General features: G+C 56.1%; 2 protein-coding genes across 13 annotated transcripts in view; one reads left to right on the forward strand and one right to left on the reverse strand.

Annotated features, from left to right (window-relative positions):
- Positions 1 to 655: 655 nt before the first annotated feature.
- On the reverse strand, positions 656 to 3,798 carry LOC125753050 (basic proline-rich protein-like). Its single transcript, XM_049097346.1, has 4 exons — positions 3,724 to 3,798; positions 3,453 to 3,598; positions 2,254 to 3,229; positions 656 to 670 (listed from the first exon to the last, which is right to left on the reverse strand). The coding sequence occupies exons 1-4, from the start codon at positions 3,796 to 3,798 to the stop codon at positions 656 to 658; spliced, it is 1,212 nt and encodes a 403-aa protein (XP_048953303.1).
- A 93-nt stretch (positions 3,799 to 3,891) lies between these two features.
- Positions 3,892 to 22,661, forward strand: part of FMNL2 (formin like 2) — a 261,250-nt gene continuing 242,480 nt past the window's right edge. For 11 of the 12 annotated variants that reach the window (XM_049097127.1, XM_049097126.1, XM_049097131.1 and 8 more), the window contains exon 1: positions 3,892 to 4,044. In XM_049097127.1, coding sequence (XP_048953084.1) covers positions 3,928 to 4,044 — 117 coding nt within the window. In that variant the 5' untranslated portion in view covers positions 3,892 to 3,927. Of the gene's footprint in view, positions 4,045 to 5,026; positions 5,087 to 22,661 lie in introns of those variants that run through there. The other variant, XM_049097124.1, reaches the window with a different exon arrangement.

The following is a 22,661-nucleotide window of genomic DNA, read 5'->3' on the forward strand; positions in this document are numbered from 1 at the left end:
GGAGAATCTTCTCAGGTTGCACCGGGGCCTTTTTAAGAAGCTAAGTGAACTTAGCCATCGGGCACTTCCTTATATTTAAAACTTGAGGAGATACATGAAACTCAGCTGACCTCGTAGGATTATTTGTTTTGAATGACGGAGGAGCTTCTTTGAAAGCTATTGCACTGTTATGGGGGAATTCCTGATCAAGCGACCCTTGGCATACCTTGGAAATGGAAGAGAAAGTTCTAACATTTCAGTTGCCATGGAAGGTGAATGGATACTTTTTAACAGTTTCTTTTTTGCCAATTTTCTGCAACATCATCTACAAGAAGTCATATGTATTAGGAATCAGAAAATGAAATTTATATTTAAAAATGATCGTCCGATTTTAATTTTATGGGGAGGGAGTAAGAGTGTTACAATTAAAGTAATGTCTTCTTCCTCCCTCTCCACGCCCTCCCCTAGACAAATATTTCCCTGAGATTTTTGATAGAAAATCTTACAGAAGTTGTATGATATAATGGAGTGTTTTGTTTATTTAATACTAAATAACGCTCATAAATAATAGCCGCATATTAAAGATTGCAAACCTTGAAATGGCTGAGTTCTTTTGGTTCATGGATTTGCACACTTTGTCCTTGGTTCCTCTCAAAGTGTGAGATTATGAGAGAGACTAGATGTGATAAGACTGAAGGGGAGAAAAAGGTCCTGGTTACTGGCAGAAATATGGCCAGAGGGGACCATAAATCTAATAAAAAAGGATTTCTCAAGTGTGGAAAAGAATCCTAGCTTTTCCATCCAGACGGGCAACCCCCTGGGTGGGCTGATTTGGGGTCAATCAGACCCAAAGTACATGTCTAGAGATTGGAAAGAAAACAAATACATTTGTGGGTCAGATGTGGCTCACTTGGTTTGAACTAACTGCTTTTCTTGCTCATTTTCACTAGTTGGGGTGTGTATGTATGTATCTATACCCCTGTTTTTCTTTCTTTGATCCCTAACACACTGTTAACTTTGATACAGTGTAGTTTCGGAATACGGATTATATTTACTCAGAGTTTTTTTTTTTTTTTAAGATTTTATTTATTTATTCATGAGCGACAGAGAGACAGAAAGAGGCAGAGACACAGGCAGAGGGAGAAGCAGGCTCCATGCAGGGAGCCCGACGTGGGACTCGATCCCGGGACTCCAGGATCACGCCCTGCATATGAAGCCTGCACTAAACCACTGAGCCACTCTGGCTGCCCTACTCAGAGTTTTAATGTGAATTTATTTATACTCTCTCCCCCTCCTTTTTTTTTTTTCTTTAAAGACCATTAGTGGTTTATTTAATGGATGATACCCACACGATGCACCTCTGCGTGTATATGCTCCATAGGCTTTTGATAAAACTCACTTGCCCATTCAACAAATAGTCATGGAACATCTAAGCTCAAGGCATCTTGGGGCTTACAGAGCTGAATGAAACGTGGTCCTTGTTTGGTCTTGCCTGGTTTGCACTGCCTTCTCCAGAAACAGCTGCTTTTTAGCAACACCCCTGGTTGCATATCAGAATCACCTGGGGAGCCTGTTAGAGAGACGCCTGCCCACGCCGCAGCCCTAGGCTCAGGGGCGTTCTGATACCGGCCGGGCCCAAGGTGTGTGCAGTGTTAGCATCAAGCTCCCCAAGTGATTCTGATACACAAACCAGGACTAAAGAAACACTTCTCTGAGCTAAGAAAGGATGGATTATGGGTTTGGACACCAGGCAGCCAGGTGGATGCCCTTGAAATCCACAACGTGAGCACCTGGCTAAACTCCTCCATGAGGTTGTTTCTGTTTCCATTGTTTTAAAATGGGTAGTGATGGTCTGGAAAGGATCCCGGAGATAAGGTCGGGGCCAACCTGCTTTGTAAAACCCCTGGAACAAGGCTGTTATGGAAGAATCAGGGAGCCAAAGATAACCCGAAAGCGTCCCCCAAACACCCCGTCCCCCCTTCTATTTCACGGGAAATACGGTTTCGGGTGGGGATCTTCTCCTTGCCAGGCTGGAGTGCTGTGGACACGGCTGCTGGGGCCAGGGCGGGCAGCTGGAGAAAATCCATGAAAGTATCTGTTTATAAAACACTTTAATCACAGAAAAGAATACGTTACATAAGGAAGAAAGAACCATGCAGCAAGCACCCGTGGACCCATTCCTGGGCCGGGAGCCGGGGCGTCGCCCATCTGAACAGGACCAAGCCTGCGTTCAAGGCCCAGGGAGGGCTCGTGGCCGACAGGTGCCCCACCAACCCGAGGGCGTGGCTCGGACCCGGCGGCCTCCAGCCGGGGAGCCTGCAGCCGGGGGCCTCCAGTCGGGGCGGCCTCCAGCCTGGGAGCCTGCAGCTGGGGAGGCTGCAGCCGGGGGACCTCCAGCCAGGGGAGCCTCCAGCCGGGGGGCCTCCAGCCGGGGCGGCCTCCAGCCGGGGAGCCTGCAGCCGGGGGGCCTCCAGCCGGGGCGGCCTCCAGCCGGGGCGCCTGCAGCTGGGGAGCCTGCAGCCGGGGGACCTCCAGCCGGGGGACCTCCAGCCGCGGAGCCTCCAGTCGGGGCGGCCTCCAGCGGCCTCCAGCCGGGGAGTCTCCAGCCGGGGCGGCCTCCAGCCGGGGAGCCTCCAGCCGGGGAGCCTCTACTCGGGGAGCCTCCAGCCGGGGAGCCTGCAGCCGGGGGCCTCCAGTCGGGGGGCCTCCAGCCGGGGCGGCCTCCAGTCGGGGCGGCCTCCAGTCGGGGGGCCTCCAGCCGGGGAGCCTCCAGCCGGGGGGCCTCCAGCCGGGGCGGCCTCCAGCTGGGGCGGCCTCCAGCCGGGGCGGCCTCCAGTCGGGGCGGCCTCCAGCCGGGGAGCCTGCAGCTGGGGAGCCTGCAGCCGGGGGACCTCCAGCCGGGGGACCTCCAGCCGCGGAGCCTCCAGTTGGGGCGGCCTCCAGCGGCCTCCAGCCGGGGAGCCTCCAGCCGGGGCGGCCTCCAGCCGGGGAGCCTCTACTCGGGGAGCCTGCAGCCGGGGAGCCTGCAGCCGGGGGGCCTCCAGCCAGGGAGCCTCCAGCCGGGGGGCCTCCAGCCAGGGAGCCTCCAGCCGGGGAGCCTCCAGCCGGGGCAGCCTCCAGCCGGGGAGCCTCTACTCGGGGAGCCTCCAGCCGGGGAGCCTCCAGCCAGGGAGCCTCCAGCCGGGGGGCCTCCAGCCGGGGGGCCTCTACTCGGGGAGCCTCCAGCCGGGGAGCCTCCAGCCGGGGCGGCCTCCAGCCAGGGAGCCTCCAGCCGGGGAGCCTCCAGCCGGGGAGCCTCTACTCGGGGAGCCTCTACTCGGGGAGCCTCCAGCCGGGGGGCCTCCAGCCGGGGAGCCTCCAGCCGGGGCGGGCGCGGTTCCTCGGCGGACCCCGGACAGAAACTACGCGTCCCGGCAGTCGGCGGGGCCGGGGGCGGGGCGGGGCGTGGGCGTGGCCGGGGCCGTGGGCGGGGCCTGGCGGGGGCGTGGCCAGGGCGGGCCGTGGGCGTGGCCAGCGGGGGCGTGGCCGTGCGGTGGGCGTGGCCGGCGGCGGGGCGGGGCGGGGCGGGCGAGGGCGCATTGTGTCGCGAGCGCCGGGCCGCATTTGTCTGGTCGCGGGGCTGCGGGACGAGCGTGGCGGCCGCCGGCCGTGGGCCCGGGTGTGGGCGGCGGGAGCGGCGGCGGCGGGAGCGGCGGCGGGAGAGGCGGGGGCGGCGGGGGCGGCGGGGGCGGCGGCGCAGCATGCCGGGGGGCGCCCGGCGCCCTGAGGAGCCCGCCCGGGGCGAGGCGTCCGGGGCGGCGCGGCGGCGGCCGAGGGCATGAGGGCGGCCGGCGGGCGGCTGGGCGCGGGGCGCTGCTAGGAGCCGGGGCCGGGGCCGGGGCGGGGGCCGGGGCCGGGGCCGGGGCCGGGAGCTGCGCGGCGGGCGGGGGCGGGGGCGGGGGCGGCGCCATGGGCAACGCGGGGAGCCTGGACTCGCCGCAGGGCGACCCGCGGGCACACAGCGCGCCCCTCAAGCTGCCGATGCCGGAGCCGGGGGAGCTGGAGGAGCGCTTCGCCGTCGTGCTGGTGAGTGTCCCCGCGTGTCCGCGTGTCCGCGCGTCCCCGCCCCGTCCCCCTCCCCCTCCCCCCGGGGAGCCCCCCGCGGTCGGGGTGCGGCCGGGGTGCGGCCGGGCCGCGCGGGGCCCATTGTCTGGCGGGAGCAGCGGGTCCGCGCGTGTGCCCGGGGCGCGGGGGGGGCGCTCGGGCTTTTTGTTCGGAAAACCCCCGAGTCCCGGCACAGCGCGCGCCCGTGCGGAGCGGCCGGGGGGCTGCGGGCGGGGGGGGCGGGGAGGCCGCGGCCCGCCCGGGTGCTGAGCTCTCGCGGCGCCGGGACCCGGGCGCCCCCCGCCCTCCCCGCCCCTCCCCGCCCCCCCGCGGTCCGCACACCTGCGAGCTCGGGGGCCGCCCGGGGTGCTGGGGGCCCCGGACCGCGCCCCGCCCCTCGCTCCTGTGGGTCCCCGCCCGGGCCTGGGGGCAGGAGGGGCAGGAGGGGCAGGAGGGGCGGGAGGGCCGCCCCCCGGGCCCCCCGGGCCCCCCGGGCCGGGCACCAGCACCTCCGCTCGGGGCCCTCCGTCCCAGCGCGCGGTTCTCCCCTCCTGCCCGGGGCTCGGGCTCCCGGTGTGCCTCCCCGCGGGGCGCGCGTGTACTCGGGTGCGTGCACGGGGGTGTGTGCGCGCGTGTGTGCGCCCGGGCGCGGAGGGCTCAGGACCTGCCGGACCGGGCCGCGGCCTGGAGCTCCCAGGGACCCCCGGCGACCCCCGGCGAAGCGGCCTCACCTGTAGAAAAACGCGTCCGCGTTACACGGCGGGTCTGTACCGAGAGTCGCCGGCACGACGCCGTGTGCACACGGTCGTGATTCTCCATCACAAGCCCGCTGGGGCGGGGGGGGGGGGTGGTTGTGGCTACTTTGGCCCTCCGGCAGGTCACACGCGGTTACGGGATGCGGCTCTTAATTGTTTACGACATTGTGAGTCTCTCAAAATAAACAACACACACACACAAGTATCAGGCTGACCTTCGTTGAATGGAGACCAAGCTGTTGGGAAAGCCTCAGCTCGGGGGCACTCTGGTGAGTGATGCCCTTGGACGTCCATGTGCTGCGGACGGTGACTGTCCCCAGTCGGCCCCAGCTGCTCTTTGGAGACCTCCAAGAGCCTAAAGGAGGCCTGTATAGGGCCGACGCAAGTCCAGGGTGAGGGCGCTTGTCCATGTGACACCCTCAACTTTGCTTTTCTCACAAATGCATTAAGAGATCAACCCAAACCATGGTAGTCTAGAGATCAGGCTACAAAGACAAACTTTAGGTGGCAAGTTTTAAAGCGGAGAAATCCTTCACCCCAGGGCAACAGGGATCGTGTTGGCATTACTGACGCTAGCTTTATTTCCGTATCTGATGAACATCACGGAGATGTTTGGGGAGGAAAACCAGATAGTAGTACCGTACAGGAAAGCGTACAAGCACCCCGTTGTCAGCGTGGCTTACATCCATAATTAATGAGACATTTAGGGCATGGAAAACAGTTCCACCCTCCAGCTCTAGAATATTTAAAGCGTTGGGAAAGAGGAAGTAAAAATTAAAATGACAGAGCTCCATCTATTTCTGGGAAATCTTGAGACCAGACCTACTCAGTGACTGTTCCCCGACCCATTCATCACTCTAAATGGGTTAAGTGGTATAAATCTAGAAAATCAATTGATACAAATGGAAAAGAGAGGGTAAAAGATTACAGAATTGAAATCAGTGCACGGGTAAACTCTAAAAAGTAGTACTTTTATTTACGGGGAAAATTTTTTTTCAAATACATTTGAATTGCCAAACTTCTGTAATTAAAAGACTAGTACAAATCGGTTCCAAATCTTAGGAGCTTAATCTTCCTAAAGAGACTCTCCGTCGTCTTAAACTTGTAATAGTTAGGAACACATTTGTGGGAAAACACTCCTGACTCCTTGTATACATTTAACTATTTGCATCCTTGTACCTACCTTTCAGGTTGAGCTCTAAGGGCCTGCGCCTTTGCACACACATGGGTGATTGTTTTTGTTACATTATTTGGTGGAAGTATTTCACAAATTATAATTCAGTCATCTAGTTTTATTCCTTTAGGGTGTATACATGTCACATATTTTACAGGTAACATTGGCGTGTCTACTTTTTGGGGTCCTACACATTTATAATTAAACATCCACGTGGTTCTCCATTGTGTTAAACGTTGCCTAAATATTGGGAACACACACAGCCCGTGTCCTTTATTTTCAGAGATGATGCTATGAAGTTTATTTTGGGGCAGGTGAATCAGTGGTGGTCTCTGTCCAAGAATGCTTCTTTCTATGTTAGACTTTCCATCCATTCACTGATTTTTGGCTTGAAGTCATTGTCTACATCTAGAATGTAAGCCCCCTAATGCCTTTGTCAAGGAGCTGTCCTGAGGATTCTTTGTTTGAATGTCAGAGGAAAGGGTAATTTTGAGCTCTCTGTACGAGCTGGTATATCAGATATCAGGCTGATTCGCAAACAGACTGAAGAAGACCGGTTAGAAAGTGATGGTTTAGGGCAGTATTATCGTATGTTTGATACTGGGAACTTCTTTGGTGTGCGATTAATTTGAGTCGATTTCTTCCGTTTTTTTCCCCTCCTTGCCCTGAGGTTGAATGTAGTGATTCTGCTTTAGGAAGAAGTGGGAACGTTTTCTGAGAACCTACGATGAGTGTATACTTTATGTTTACATATTCATTTAATCCTCACAGTGATTCTAGGAAGTAAAATTACCTAAGTTGCCAAAGTCATCCAGTTGTTGAATGGCCGATCTAGGAGGATTTTTAACTCAGATTTGGATCTCTGTCCACACCCCACATATTATGTGTTGTACTTCCTGAGGCCCTTGAACTGGGAAGGAGAAAAACATATGCCTGGAGCTAGCAGTAAAACTGTTTTAAAAAAAAAATCCCTTAATCTAATAAATGCTAGTTTCAAACTATAAAATTGGCAAAAATATCTTAGAAGTGCTTGATGTTTCACATTCAAGGTGAGACCTTTTTTTGTTTGTTTGTTTGTTTGAAGGTGAGACCTTTTGGCATCTTCACTGTGCTGTTCTGTTTTTCGGGCATGGCGTTAGTGATTCGGTCTAAAAGTGTGCTCTTCAGGTTTTTCTACTCAGGTAGACCTGGTCCGGAGTTTAGGATTTCCAAATCAGAGGAAAGAAAGAGACAGTCTGTCAGTACGATGCATGTACTCCAAATGTAATTACTTGTGAAAGGACAAGGAAAGTCAAGTTTCAACATTTATTTCCCTCTGCAAGGTGTTCCCTTTTAACCATTTCCAAGAAGAGCCTTTGCCATGAGGTCTGCCGAGCAGATGGATGGGTGAGAGTGTGGTTAGGTCATCGACAGATGCTTGCCGATTTGTCTCACGTCCTTTCTCCTGTTAGGGAAAGGAGGTAGAGAAGGGTGGGTGGCGGGTGTTGGGATTTAGAGCCCTTTCAGTCTCCTCCTAGGTACTAATCCCTGAGCCGGTCTATTTCACCAAACCTGGGAATATATGCTTCTTATTGGGGTGCATCCCACCCCCCGTAATGCCAATATATTTGGATATCTTCGCATAGAAGTAGACCAAAGAAGTAGACCACATTCATTCCGAATATGAATGTTTGGCTACAGACGGAGACTGGCAGCAACACAAACTGATGACTTTTTGGGAAGAAAAGGTATGCGTACCCTTACATCCTTAGGTGATAAGAATTACTTTTGCTTGTGGCCTCTCATTTAGCAAATAGCCCTGGCCTGGGAGGCAGGAGGCCTAGGTGCTAGAATATATCAGCTGCACTAGGTTGAGCAAGTTAAGCTCTTCCTCTGGTCCTTGATTTTCTTCTTCTGTAAATCGGAATAAAATTGGATAGAACTGTTACGAGATTGCTCAGAGATTTTTTTTTTTTTTAGGTCATAGCACTTGACAGTGTAAAATTTCCAGAACATACCACACCGTGTTCCATTAGCCGACTTTGCATTTTGGAGAGCTTTGTGCAGAAAGTGCGTAGCTGCATTCTGCTGCGGTCCGGAGAGCAGAGCTTCCAGGGTCGGTGACTGAAAGTTACATAAGCTTAAGGAAAAGTATCATTTACCATTTCGAGGTGTCAGGCCAGCAGTGAGCTCTCGTTCGAGTCACGCACAGAAGCTGTAAGAAAAATGTTGGCGATTAGAAGTTATTTGCAAAACCAAGACACCGCTGGTGCAATACTGGCTTGAATGGTCCCCTCCTTGAGGTGAGCTGGCCACCTGCAGGTACTAGACCTAGAGTCCTTGCATCTGGGGAAGGGTTCCCCGTGTAGCTTCCTCCTGGGCTCAAGAAAAAAAAAAAATAAGTGTAGGCTCATGGTTTTTTGTCCCCCCCCCCCCCCCCCCCCCGGAAATTTATTTGACTTCATAAAAGCTGTTGCTTGGGGCCTGGGGCAAAAGGGCAAGGCGCAGTGAGCTTCCTTCTATTTAAGCAAGTAAAGAGGTGCCACGAAAGTGGCCGACGGCAGAAGCCCTGATTCTAGATGATCATCGGGACTCTGCAAGAAGGTGCTGGTATCTGGGAGTCTCCTCTTTCTCTCATGAATAAATAAATAAAATCTTTAAAATAAAATAAAACGTGGGCTGTTTCTTCCCTCTTCCCTTTCCCGGCCACAAGGACTGGTCTCCATAGGGAGGCCGCGTGCACCTATTAGCTCTGATCTACCGAGTACTGCAGATGGCGCATCCCTCATTCCTCCTCTAAGATGGGTCTGCTCACACTGCCGGTGGTCTTCCTCTTTCCACTTACTCTGTCCTCTTCCAGAAGCCTCTCTCTCGGCACACCACCAAGGAGTGTGCGTTTGCCGCTGGAGAGCCGGACGGCGGGAGAGCTGTGATGCAGCGAAGGTCCAGGATGCGGGGGTCCCCCCTTGAGCCTGAAGGGCACTTGTCAACAGTAGGAGTGTTTGTTCTTTTCACCGTCTTAAAAAACAAACTGACAAAACCCACAAAACGAAAATCCCTTGCCCGGTGGCGGAGCTCACGCACGGTCACCTTATCCCACGTTCTGTAGTTGGGAGGACCCGCCCCGGGTTCCTCTCGCCGCAGTTTTTGGTGTTCCTGTAACCGACCTGAGTGACTGGATTCACGGAGCCTCGTCCACGTTGTTGTGTGAGGACAGGTTGCTGTGCGTGAGCCCCTCTCCCCGCTGCCTCGGGACCTGAGACTTTGAGGCATTGAAACCCTGCCCTCTGTTGCCAGAGACAATCCCTCTAGCCTGGCCTGGGCGTAGATGGTTCCCCTGCCTGGCTCACACTAGAGCTCCTTGGCTTGGGGAAGGTGTCGGGCTGTGGGCGTTTTGGCTCTGTGCCCGGTGTTGGGCACTAAAGTGTGCCTGTACCTGAAGGGCCTGCCCTGCATTGAGGATTTGCTCATGAACCTGACTTATTCGCCTTGTTTTCCTTCCCCCTCTGCACCCCCCCCTCCCCCCACGGAAGTTTGGCTGAACACTTTATCAAAGGCGGGATAATGACGGGATTGACAAGCCGAAACCGTCGTCCTCGCACGAGGCCGCATCACCCGGGAGCCTCGAGAAGTATACCTGCCTGGGTCGGTCAGATGGGTAGAGTAGGAAAGGAATTGTTTATCTTTAATTTTTTTTAATTTTAATTTTTTGGAAAGGAATTGTTTAAAAGGAACCAAAAATGGTGTGGAGATTAGGCACAATGAGGAAGGGTTTGGTAAAACAAAAAAACCTCTTAAAGATTGATTCAACCAACAGCACCAAGATGAGAAATACGGAAGAAATGGATCAAAGCCTGTTGAATGTTAGACTTATTAACTAGGAAACGATCGTCAAGTAATCAGGGTGGAGATCTGCAGAGCAAGTTCTGCATACAGCCGGAGCGTGAGCAGTGACCCTGAGGTGTACTTCTGGGGTAGGAAAATCAATAAATCAATTGTATTTTTTGCTTAGGCCTCTATTCTCAAGCCTAATTGTTTGTTGGTTCAATGCAGGCCTTTTGCTTTGATCTCTGGTTTACCACTTACAAAGACTTGATGAGCTTGGCTTCCCGGAGCGAAATTCAAATACACTTGTGAAATGTAAACAACATTCATTTATTAAGAATCCTATAATCAGGGCAAATTGGCGTGCTTATAGAAGCAATTAGCTTTGAGAATAGAAAGATAAATAGGATGGTAGGTCAAGAATGAGCTGATTGTTCTCCGTGCAAGAGTCTAGTTACTCCTTTAGTAGTCGTGAGCAAATAGACATTCCTCTTATTCATAATCTTCAGCGTTCGTGGTATGGGATTTGAGGACAGTGCATGTGGTCTTTTGAATTGAGAGGATAGAAGCAATTATTGTCTCGTTTCCAGCTAGAAGTATAAATAAATCTTTCAAGGAAACGTAGGTAGTTGAGTTTATGACCAGATGAAACTTTGCAGTCATTGGGAACAGGGCGAGAGAAGGCTTGGATTTAGATGGGAATACTAAGTAACAATGGAGTTTTATTTTTATTTCTATGAGGGATGGCAAAGAGGATGACTGCTTCGCGGTGGCAGAAAGATGGAAGGTCTTTCCATCTACCCTTCGGGAAATCCTTTGTGGTGCAGGAGGACGCAGTAGGATACCTAAGGAGAAGGTGATAGGACACAGATTGGCTCCACGGGCCCAGCATGATTGCTCAGGTCTGTGCCGCCCCATGTCCTCTTGGGGAGGCCGGGGGTGGGGGCCCGCGTGCCAAGGGGGTGGATCGGGTGAACAGCTGTGAGCTGGCTGCGCCCCCGGCCCTCTCCATCCCCGGCACTGTCAGCCTTCACGGCTCTTCGAGGAAACCACATCTTAGTGACCGCTGGCTGTCTTGAGTGACTGGGACTCGCTGTCCCCAAGGACTGATGCCTGGTGAAGCTCGGGGGCCGGTTCGGTCCAGAAGCCCGAGGACCAGGATGTTAGGAGCCTGGACTCGGGGGGCCCCAGGGCCTTACCACCCGGGCATCATCCCGTTGCTGGCTACTGGGGCCGTGGGGACCGGGGACCGTGGGGCCGCCGGCTGGGTTCGTGGCACCCCTCGCTTGCCTCTCCGAGCCCCTTCCCACCAGGAGTTTTGAGTTTCGTACTCGCTGGCTTTCTAGAAAGCATTTGCTTTGGGACTGTCCGGGCGGTCTGTGACTTTCCGGGTCCCCGTTGAGCTGCTTTCACGCCGGGTGGCCGGGCTTCGGTGCTTTGTGGCCCGGCCGAGGCTTTGTGGCCACGGCCGAGGAGTTGGAAAGCTGCTCTGGTGGAGCTGGAGGCTGCCGGCTCCGAATCCCGCTTTCGGGAGTCTTTCTGTTGGGGCCGGTAGGCGCGGAAGTGGCCCACCGAGAGCTTGGCCCACACGTCGCGGGCTGAACAGCTGCTGTCGCCCGGGCCGGGGTCCCCTCGAGTGTCCGTGCTCCCCGCCCGTGATCCGCCTGGCTGGCCGCAGCCCCTCCTGAATGGCCCCAGGGGCCCGGGGCCTGCCTGGAGCCCCCCCTTGCGACACTGTGGACGGGAGCTTTCCTCTCCTCCCTCGGGAGGTTTCTCGGCCCCAGAGGCCCGGAGAGGCCCGCCCGTCCCGAAGGCCCGGCCTCGGCGTCCTCCTGTGGCTCTAGACCCCCGCTCCTTCGGACCCCACGTGTGATAGCTCGGTGTCCGTCCCGCCGGGAGGACGGCCTGTGGCCTTGTGGCCTAGCAGAGGGCGCCACAGCTCGGCCTGCGCTCCTCGCCGCCGTCCCCGCAGACGGGCCGCCGTCGTTGCCCCGGGCCCACGTTCTGGCCTCAGCCTTCGCCGTCTTTCCTCTGGGTGCTTTTGAAGTATTAAAAGATATAAGATTGGGGGCCCGGGTGGCTCAGTGGTGGAGCATCTGCCGTCAGCCCAGGGTGTGACCCCGGAGTCCCGGGATCGAGTCCCGCATGCGGGGAGCCTGCTTCTCCCTCTGCCTGTGTCTCTGCCTCTCTCTGTGTCTTGTGAGTAAATAAATAAAATCTTTAAAAGCCCCACAAAAGGTATAAGATTGTGGGTTTCACCCTGTGCCTCAGTTTCCCCTCAAAGCCCCGTCACGGTATTCCAGACCATCAGTCCCACTTGGGAGGCTCTTCTGCTGTGTTTGTCGTTGGGGTCCCCCCATTGTCCTAACCTCCGACCCTCCCAGCCCTCTCCTCGAGGCTGTCCGCGGCTTGTCCAGACACCTCTCCTCTCCTGTCTCCTCGCTTGGTCCCTGCCCCCAGGACCCACCCCCCCACTGTCACACCTTGGCTCGAGGTGCTCCCCAGCATGGCAGGTGCTCCCCAGGCTCCTCTCTGCCTGGGATTCCGGGCCTCCGAGGTGTTCTGGAGCCCCACCTCCTCTGTGTCCTTGCAGGCCCGCGTCACCCGGGGCCGTGGGAAGCCACTCTACCTGGTTTGATCTTCCTACTGTGGGACAGTAGGGGTTCTCTGTCGGGCTCATCGGGCCCCCGACGGAGTTCCGGCCTGCAGAGGCCTGGCCGTGGGAGGACGCGAGGCTCGTGGCAGCCTTGCACGGTTTGTCGCGCTCCTGCCGGGCGGGTCCGACTTGCCCGCTGCCATCGTGGCTCCTGGGGCAGGCGCACGACTTGGCGGCCTCGATGCCTGGCCCAGGGGGAGCCGCCCTGGCGCTCGCTGGGCTGACACTGCAGAGGGGACAGTGGGGGCGTTCATGGAGTGATGGCGTGTAATGGGCCCCTAGTCGTCCCGGCTCCCCGGGTCACTTGCCACCGCAAGGTGCCCGGGGATACTGTGCTCAGAGGGCGAGTGGGCTCCTGACGGAGGCCGTGGCGGGCAGATGGCCCGGGGTTGGCGCTTCTCCCGTCACCAGCCCCGCGGTCCCTGACTTGGTCCCGTAGCGGGAGCGTCCCTGAGTGGGACACGCCTGTGATGTTCTCTGTGGGGTCAGGCAAGGGTTGGGCAGCAGCGCCCCTGCTCCAGGCGCTTGGGGGTCTGGCTGCTTGCTCGGCGATTCCCGAGCGCCTTTGCTGATTCCAAGATCGTGAGTAATTGAGGCAGGTGGCGTGAGGCTGTGGGGCCCGGAGTCCCCTGGGAGGGCCGAGGGCCGGGACCGGCCATCTCGGGGCCAGAGCCCCAGGGACCTCGCAGTAAGCGGGCCGGGCCGCGGCCTCTGAGGGCGGCGCTGAGCTCCGGGGGCTCCGTGTGCCGGGTGGCCGGTGCCAAGCGATGGGGGCACGGCCTGCACCCGGGCTGCATGGCGGGAGCAGCCGGATCCCTCCTACTCCGTGTACCTCCCTGGATTACCTGTCAGGTGTCCCTCACCGCGTGTGCTTTGTTCTCCAGGGTCCACGTGCCCTCGGGACTGAATTCCCCCGTGGGCGCCGTGGCTGTGATCCGTCCCGATCCAGCATCAGCGGGATGGCAGGCCTGCTGAGCCGCAGCGTCGGGGGCAGCTGCCGTCCCAGACCTCGAGCGTCCGGGAAGTTTCCTCGGAACAGGAGGCAGAGCCACATGGCTTGGTCGCACGCGGGGCTGGGCTGTGCCTTTTCCTCTACGTCATTCAGTTCTGCTCACTTGTCCGCTGCTTGGCGGGGCCCGTCCTTCAGTCGGAGCCCAGGAGCGTCGGCGGGGCCGGCCGCGTGCCAGCAGGGTCGCCAGCAGGGTCGTGGGATGCAGGGCGCGTGAGGCCGTCTGTCCCCGCCGTCGAGTAGTTGGTGATCTAGTGGTGGGAGAGGACAACGGGGCCTGGGGCCGGGTGGCCAGACATGAACGGGGTACACGGGGCGTGAACGTGGCTGTCCCGGACCTCAGGGGCCCTGGGGACAATGAGGCGGAGAGTGAGGCGATGCCTCCTCTGGTCGGCTTAGAGCTTGTCTGGGGGAAGCCTGGAGGAGGCGGCGGCGTCTCCCCCCGCTCCCCCCCGTCCTCCCCGTCCTCCGCTTGGGGGAGCCTTCGAATCCACGATAGCGGATGCGTTTCTTTGGTGCGTGTGCGTGAATTTAAGAGAGTCTTGGGGCAGCCGTGAGGTTTAAGGGTGGGTTTGATGTGCGCGTAGGAGGTCGGCGCTGACTGTGCGTTTCCTTAACCGCTGCCGCAGCGTGGGATTCCTGGAAGGAGGGGCGTTCGTGTGGGAACTCAGAGGGGTTAAGGGCCCGAGAACACACATTTCTGGAAGGCACGGGGGCTGAAGTCAACCTTGCTGACCTTAAAGCTGCTCCTAACGTGCTGCTTTGAGTCCCAGTTTCAGATACAATATAAATATGATAAATAGAGACGTAATGGCTCGGAGTAAACTGAAAGCCCTGTGAGGGTAAGTGCAAGATCTTTTCAACCTGTCTGGATTCCGTTACTGTCGACCCAGAACCAACAGTGACTATATATATCCTTAAAAAAAAAAAAAAAAAAATCAAAGATAAAATAAGAACTGGATGAATAACCCACTGTCCACTGTTAAAATAGTAAAGGCCGAGTAAGCTTGTGATCAAATTGGCTTTTTTCTAGTGACAGTTGTCCTCTGAGGGCTTTCTGAAGGCTCTTTCAGTCAACTCTCTGAACCTTTGTGTTGTTTTTTTTTTTTTAATGTCCCCCGTTAAATGGCCGTGTTGTTCCAGCTCGAAGGCCATAGGCACTGGGCGACGGCCCGCAGACTTGGGCTGCCTTGGCCGGGAGCAACCATTAGTATCTTGCGTGGGTTAGTAGGCTTGATGTCAGGGCTTGTGTATTTTTATTTATTTTAAGAATATTTTATTTTTATTTATTCATGAGAGGCAGAGACACAGGCAGAGGGAGAAGCAGGCTCCATGCAGGGAGCCTGATGTTGGACTCGATCCCGGGTCTCTAGGATCACGCCCTGGGCTGGAGGCAGACACTAAACCTCTGAGCCACCCAGGCTGCCCTTGTGTATTTTTAGTATGCAGAAATCAAAGAATCCCAGTCATTCATTCATTCACCAAATGGTGTGTCTGCTGCAAGCCAGGCACTGAGGACACTGGGCCACAAAGGTGGAAAAAGCCTCCTCATCTGCACCTTTGAGGAGTCGACTGCCTGGGGCAGGAGACACACCTGGAGGTGACGGTTGTGGGGCTTGGAAGGCAAGGTCTGCACGTGCCACGTGCGCCGTGTGCCATGTTAAGGGTGGAGTCGTAGAGCATTTTGGGGAAGCTGCGGAGTCTGGACAAGGTAACTAGTGTGGCTGAAAGTCATCACCCAGAAAGTACAGATACACGGACTCCGCTCTGTTCCCGAGCGCTCAGGGACTCCGTGTGCGTGAGCGTGCTCCCCAGAATCCAGCAGCGGGTGCTCCTCCCTCGGGCCGCCCGCAGGACGCTGGGGCTCGCTCCTCCGGGTCGCGGGCCTCGGGGCCACGCCGGCCGCTCTGCTCCTGCTCGGCTCTTTGCTGGGAAGCTTGCACGCCCCCAGAAGCTGAGCGTAGAAGAGGCGCCCAGGACCAGGACAGGCACTTCGCCGACTGGCTCTGCATACAGTCTCGGGCACGAGACCTGGAGTGAATGAGGATTTTGCGGCTTGCTGGTGGGGTGACTTAAGCCTGGACGGCCGTGCCGGTCACACAAGCTCAAGTGCTCCCTGTTTGGGCCGTTTGTGGATCTTAAATGATGCTGCTGAGCGCAGTCGAGCCGTGGCGGTCAGGTCAGCACGTCCCCTAACGTGGTTAGGTTAGGCACCTGTCCTATTTCACTTCACTCGAGTTCTGACTTGCGGGGCCGGGTTACGGACTCCAGTGGCGCTTTACTCGAAGCATCACAAAACTCGAAGCGCACCCGGAATAGAATTGTTGGTGGCCGGGGCTACCGTCCCCCTAACATGGTACTTACCGAACCCTAAAAAAAAAGTTTCCAGTGTTTCCTTTCCATTGTACACACCCTCTAATTGGTATTTTTGTCCTGATTCCTGGCCCCTGTATATTTTGTGCTATCTAGAAAAAAAAGTCTGATATTTCAGTTGTTAAGCTTAAAACCAGTCATTTTACCAGCAAAAATGGGTTTATATGGGGTTAGCAGAGAATTATAGTTTGGGACGTGCAGGCTACAGCAAATCCATAGGCAAGTCCAACAAGCAGAGGAGAGGAACGTTATTTTATGGAGGAGGAGGAAATTGGGTTAGGGTTGTTTTGACTGTAAGTCCCATTGGAGAAAGGCAGGAGTTTGAGGTGACAACGGTCTCTTGCCGAGATAGTGGCTTTCTCGTAGGAGGCACAGTGTTTTTTTTTTTTTTTTTTTTAAGATTTATTTATTTATTTATGATAGATAGAGAGGCAGAGACACAGGAGGAGGGAGAAGCAGGCTCCATGCTGGAGCCCGACGTGAGACTCCATCCTGGGACTCCAGGGCTTGCGCCCTGGGCCAAAGGCAGGCGCCAAACCGCTGAGCCACCCAGGGATCCCGCAGTGTGCGTTTTTTCCTGTTGGTCCTGTAGTTGGTCCCGTTGACAGCTCCTCTGTTGAGGTCTGTCCTTGGCATCCACGTGGACTGGTGCCTCCGAAAGCTCCCTTCTGGCCTCTACTCTGTTGTAGGGGGGTTTCCCCTTACGGATTCTTACACAGGACGTTGCACTGTTCCGTTTCTGGGCCTGATGGAAGCGCTAGCATTTTCATAATCAGGGCAGACAACCGCCGTGCAGTGCAAAACCGTGACCCTTAAGCAGCTAGTTCACGTGAGAAAATACGGTGACGGTCGCGACCACCCGAGCCCCCCAAGAAACTGCTGTTGAAGTTTTGTTTGGCTCCAGCTCCATCCTGGAATGGGTGGAGTCATTTGGACTTTATTCTGAATTCCAATAACGGCAATAAAGGGAACTTGTTAGCTTGTGTATCGGTGACCTTCTGTTTGATCCGGTGGAGATGTGAGCTCTGCTCAGTACAAGCTTCGTCCTTGTTTCAAATCAAGAATGCAGGCCCACCTCATTGCATCTAGGAAGCAAAGTAAGAAAGTCATTTTAGTTTGCATTCTTCCAATTACCCCTTGCTTTTTTTTTTTCCCCCCTAGAAGTTTCCTCAGGTTGTTTGAGTTGCATCTTACACAGTTTTGCTGAATCATGTGAGCTGAGCTCATGAAACAGGCCAGTCTCAAGCTGGATCAATCTACTACCACCATCTAGAAATGAGAACCTAAATTTTCTTTTTCTTTCTTATATAAGATTATTTATTTATTCATGAGACACAGAAAGAGAGGCAGAGACACAGGCAGAGGGAGAAGCAGGCTCCATGCAGGGAGCCCAATGCAGAACTCGATCCCAGGACCCTGGGGTCACGCCCTGAGCCCGAGGTGGGTGCTCACCCACCGAGCCTCCCAGGGATCCCCTGAGAGCCTAAATTTTCTAAAGATACTTTCTACACACTCTTCTTTCTCATTTTCCAGTGAAGAAAATTGTTCCTTTTTCTCTGAGCTGATAGAAATGTCACTTTTGCCCTGAATTTTCAAGTCGCATTCTACTTTTAAACCTTAGATAAAAGAGTATTTGGTAGAGGTGTCAGACGAGTGTGAAATAAGATTCTCTCTGTTCTCAGGCCCTCGAGGGTCTTTAAACCCCATTGGCTGAGGCGGGGTGCCTGTTTTCTTGTGCCCCATTTCCATATCAAATAGCTGTAATTCGGATGGGGGTCCTGAGGGGCTGAACTTAAGCCGTCAGGCTCGCTGCTGTGTTGTGCCCTGAGCTTAGGGGTGCGTGAACGGAAGACGTAGGGCAGCGCCGAGAAGGTGCAGGCACAGAGGATCGTGCCGACCGGGCCGTGGCTGCTGCCGGAGGGGTCACCTGGCAGTGGTGTGACCGCCGCCGGGTTGGGTTTGGCGGGAGCTAGACCCTGGCCCGGGGCGGCGTCCTGACCGCGGGAAGACAGCCGCTGTGCACCCGGCGCCAGGGGCCTGCGGCGCTGTCGGCAGCCGACCCGGAGCGAGCCGGTGGCGTCCTCTGCCTCGCCCCGAGAGCGCCACTGCTGGGGCGGGGGCGGGTCCTGGCGGGTCACGGGCAGCGTCTGGTGCGGAGCTGTTGCACGCCGGCTTCCCCGGGGCGCGTGGCCTGGCCGTCAGTGTCCGGGGAATGCCTGCTGGGGCGCGCGGCTCTCCTCTGTCCCCGCCACTGGGCCACCTCCGCTCGCTCCACCTTCAGAGGAGCCGCTGACACCCGGGCTCTGGCTAGAGAGGAGGATGTGGCCCTTTGTCTTCCTCCCGTCTCCCTCGCGGGCATCCTGTCCTTCCCTACGAACAGCCTGTAACTGTCAGGCCGTCCTGCTGCGACGCGGTCGGTGGCCCAGCCCCGCGTGGTGTCACCTCATGCACAAGTGGCCTCAGTGCTGCTGCCACCGGGAAGTCCCCGTGAGCTTGCGGCTGTGCCCTTCCGGGAGCCTGGCGGCCGTGCCCTGGGGCACTGTCCCCCCCCCCCCCCGTGGAGCACCGGGTGAGGTCGTCCCCCTCACCATGGAGCACTGGGTGAGGTCACCATTGCCCCCATGGAGCACCGGGTGAGGTCATCATCCCCCCCCCCCCCCCATGGAGCACCGGGTGAGGTCACCGTCCCCCTCATGGAGCACCGGGTGAAGTCGTCCCCCCCCATGGAGCACCGGGTGAGGTCGTCCCCCCATGGAGCACCGGGTGAGGGGCCCGCAAACCGAAGGAAGGTGACAGGTTACAGAGACGGTCCGGCCCCTCTGTCCGCGTTTCCTCCTCCAGCTTCCCAGGAGAGCTGCGCCCACTTGCGTGGGTCCCTCCGGTGCCCATTGGGCAAAAGCAGTTCACGGTTTGAGTTCACAGACCTGCTGCCCCAGTGCCCGTGTCTGCCGCGATCTCTGCCGACGGGTGGAAGTATTCCGGTCGGTGCGTGTGGCTTTGGGCATCCAGCTCGCGGGTCACGTGTGTTGAATGAACGTCGTTAGTGTGAACTATTTACAGTTGGTCCTCAGTGTGGACCCTGGATGTGCCAACTTGCTTCTGCGAGAAGATGTCTCCCTAACCCTCAGATCAGTGCTTGTGGTGCCTTTGGGGTCGTCCGGGGGTCGTGGAGCGGTGGAGGTTGAGTCCTCGGGTGCACGACTGCCAGCTGAGGCCAAATAAGGCGGCCCTCTGCTCCCTGACGTAGCGCTCGCTGTAACGGTGTCCTACACATCCCACGTCGTGCCATGTTGGTGGCGTTTCTGCGCTTCTTGCTGGTGATTTTGCTCTTTAAAGTGGCCTCGAAGCTTAGTGCTGCGTGCTCTCCAGGGCTCCTGAGCTCCAGAGGACGGACATGTGGTTAGGGAGAAGGTGCGTGTGTGGGACGAGCCCTGTTGGGCCTGACGTTGGCTGCGGGTTCCAGGGTAAGGCCGCGCGGTAGATGTCGGGAAGGGAGCTTCAGGTGAGAACACGCCTGGCAGTTGAGGGAGTGATGCGACCAGGGCGTTGCAGAAACCTCATCCTGTGTTTCCCACGTGAGCCACCGTTCAGTGTCGGCCAAGTGTCGGCTGTGACTTTCTAGACCATGACCGCAGTGGAGAATGAGTCAAGTGTCGCTCTGTTGATAGGCTTTGAAGGTTATTCGCAGGTTTGTTTTTTTTTTTTAATATTTTATTTATTCATTCATGAGAGACACAGAGACCCAGGCAGAGGGAGCAGCAGGCTCCATGCAGGGAGCCCGACGCAGGACTCGATCCTGGCACCCTGGGATCACACCCTGGGCTGGAGGCGCACGCTCACCCCTGAGCCACCCAGGGGCCCCCATTTACAAAGTGTTTGAGTCATTTTGGAAGAGGGGAAATCGTGCATTCTGTCCTGGTTTATTTGCTCAGATGAGGATTTTGCTACTTTTACAAAACCTGGCCGAGACCCTGCCGCAGTTTTTGAGGGCCTTCGCGGACTGAGAGCTCAGAACACTTGACAGAACGGCGCTGCGACGTGAGTTCCCTGTGTTGACAAGGCCCTGAGCCAGGTGCTGCCGCTAGAGGCGCATCCAGCCGCGGGGCCCTGCGCTCCCTCCTTGGCGAAGGCGCAGCTCCACCTGCGGGGGGGGGGCACCCCTGCGTGGCGAGCTGCAGGCCGCCCGACCCCACGGAGTTGCCAGCCTTTGCGTCGTTGCCTCAACAGGAAGGAGAGACCGCTGCTGCCGTGGGCTGGGGGGGGGGGGGCGGCCAGGGGGGCGCCCTGGGAGCAGCTGCCGCCTCGACGGGTGGGTGGGCCACGTCCCCCTCATTAACACGCGAGCCGAACGTCCTCTTCTGAAAGCAGAGAATCGATGTCCCCCTGCGTCCGTGTGTCCCCACCTGTGACTGTAGCCCATGCCCACGCCCACCCCGCCTTCCTGGCCACGGGTGGCCAAGGTCACTGAACACAGACGGAAGATCGTTATTCCTAAGACGCTACCTGGCTGCGTGCATCTTGCTCTGTTTTCTACACCCTTGTGTCCTCCGAAAATACGGCCCTGTCTTGGCTGGGGACGATGCCCTGTGTGAGAATTAAGTTCCAGAAGTGCCTTGTGGCACAGCACCGAAGCTGTCACCGCAGCCCCAGACCGAAGACACCGTTCACTCAGATTCGATCTCGTCGGCCTCGGTGTCGGCCGCGCTGCCAAGGTGGCCCTGCCGTCCTGCCGCCCGGAGTCCTGGCTTCGGAGACTGTGGCTGCGGGACAGGCGGAGTCGAGACTCAGGGAGGCTGAGAAAGAGCTTAAATGGAGCCGGCGTGTTAATGTATTTAGGTCTGTGGTCTCTCTTCCTTCTAGAAAAACAGTTTTTATTTCTCTGACAACTTCTGATACACGTCTCCTGATGTATGTTCGACGTGCGTGGCAGGAATCTGGGCGATAATAGCCCCATTGAGCGGATTTCTGCTTGGAATTTTGCTTGATGTCCTCAACTGCAGTTTTCACTCCTCGAAATGCTTCTACTGAAATAAAAATGAGAAACCCAAATCCCAGGGCAACCGTGTGGGGTGTCTTGTGCCAAACTGGCGACTTCTGGGGCTTTTTGCTTGGTTTCAAGTAGAGGTTTAAAACCTCGCGGACTGGGGATCCCTGGGAGGCTCAGTGGTTTGGCGCCTGCCTTCGGCCCAGGGCGCGATCCTGGGGTCCCGGGATCGAGTCCTGCATCGGGCTCCCTGCGTGGAGCCTACTTCTCCTGTGTCTCGGCCTCTCTCTATCATAAATAAATAAATCTTAAAAAAAAAAAAATAAAACCTGTCCGGTAACTTTCTGGATAGTTGTCCTTGTTGATCGCCTTTGTATTTCAGTCCACAGCTGCCCCTCCTGACTTCAGTGGTAAAAGAGTATCACAGTGGAAGGTGCTTTGATATTTTGTTTCTTTGCCTGAATTTTACATCTGTAGACTTCACAAAGTGGCACAAGTCTCAGGAAATCATTCCCTTTCTAGGGTTGCTGGTGACCATGATGTTCCCGAATATACCAATTTACATGCAATGCGAATTCTAAACATGATGAAAAGAAATTTTTTTCTACTCGTGTAAATAGTGGCTCCTCATTGTAGGAGATCAGAAATGCATTTTATTTACTTTAGAAAGTGCACTTTATTATTATTATTATTATTTTTAGAAAGTGTACTTTAGAAACAGAATGCCCAGGTTTTTAATTCCCCTGCCTCTTAGCTGTTTGGGCGTGCGTGCTGCCGGTGTGGATCTGCTTTCCTGCGCACAGGGCACGTCATGAGCATCTTTTCTTTCTTTTTTTTTTTTTTTTTTTTTTTTGAGCATCTTTTCTTGAACCCGGATTTCTGAGGCCTTGCAGACTGTTAGCCTGATGGGCACGTCGCGGTTGATTTAACTCGTTCCTTATGCTCGGAGCCCAGGGACGGTCGGTCTCTGCCTCTTGTCTCCCCAAGAGGAACCTCTGTGTCCTGAGGCTCGGCACACGGTCCCCATCATTTCCATAAGATCACGTGGAGTACGGCTTAAAGAGACAGTTCCTAGTGGTGAAAATAAAACGGGCGTTAGGAGAATTAGAGCTGACTTTTAACTTGGCTTTTATTTATTTTATTTTATTTTATTTTTTATTTATTTATGATAGTCATATATAGAGAGAGAGAGGCAGAGACACAGGCAGAGGGAGAAGCAGGCTCCATGCACTGGGAGCCCGACGTGGGATTCGATCCCGGGTCTCCAGGATCGCGCCCTGGGCCAAAGGCAGGCGCCAAACTGCTGCGCCACCCAGGGATCCCTTAACTTGGCTTTTAATGGTTGCTGTGGCCTTCAACTGACTTTCTTCCCTGGGCTTCACCTTCCCCGTCACGGGGCTAAGGTGAGCGGAGTCCTGGAGGGGGTTTAATTTTGAGTGCAGTCATTTGGGATCTCTTACGGGTAAGGAAGGTCGGACTGGAGGGACCCTAGTGTCTCTGTAGTGAGTTCTGTGGGTGACCCCTTCTGGTGGTGGTGACGGTGCCGGGGCAGACCTAGCTGTAATCATCGACGACGTCTCGCTGCGTAAGTCACTCACTCTGGAAGTCAGCCTCCGGGCACCTGGGTCGGTTGGTTAAGCAGCTGAGTCTTGATTTTGGCTCAGGTCATGATCGCAGGGTCGTGCGTAGGGCTCTGCGCTGGGTGTGCAGCCCGCTTGGGATGCTCTCCCTCCCTCTCGCCCCCCCCCCCCCGCCATGTGCACGGGCACTCTACTCTCTCGAATCTTTTTTTTTTTTTTTAAGTCTCATCACCTAATGAACAGGTAAACAAAATGTGCTATATC

Source organism: Canis lupus, chromosome 19 (assembly GCF_003254725.2).
Source record: "Canis lupus dingo isolate Sandy chromosome 19, ASM325472v2, whole genome shotgun sequence".
In the NCBI taxonomy this organism is placed as follows: domain Eukaryota; kingdom Metazoa; phylum Chordata; class Mammalia; order Carnivora; family Canidae; genus Canis; species Canis lupus.

Coding starts and splice junctions, on each gene's coding strand:
- LOC125753050 (XM_049097346.1), bottom strand. CDS start 3,798: ATGCCCTCGGCCGCCGCCGCGCCGCCCCGGACGCCTCGCCCCGGGCGG. Junction 3,599..3,723: donor AGGGCGCCGGGCGCCCCCCG/GCATGCTGCGCC, acceptor CTCGTCCCGCAG/CCCCGCGACCAGACAAATGC. Junction 3,230..3,452: donor CCTGGCCACGCCCCCGCCAG/GCCCCGCCCACG, acceptor CCCTGGCTGGAG/GCCGCCCCGGCTGGAGGCTC.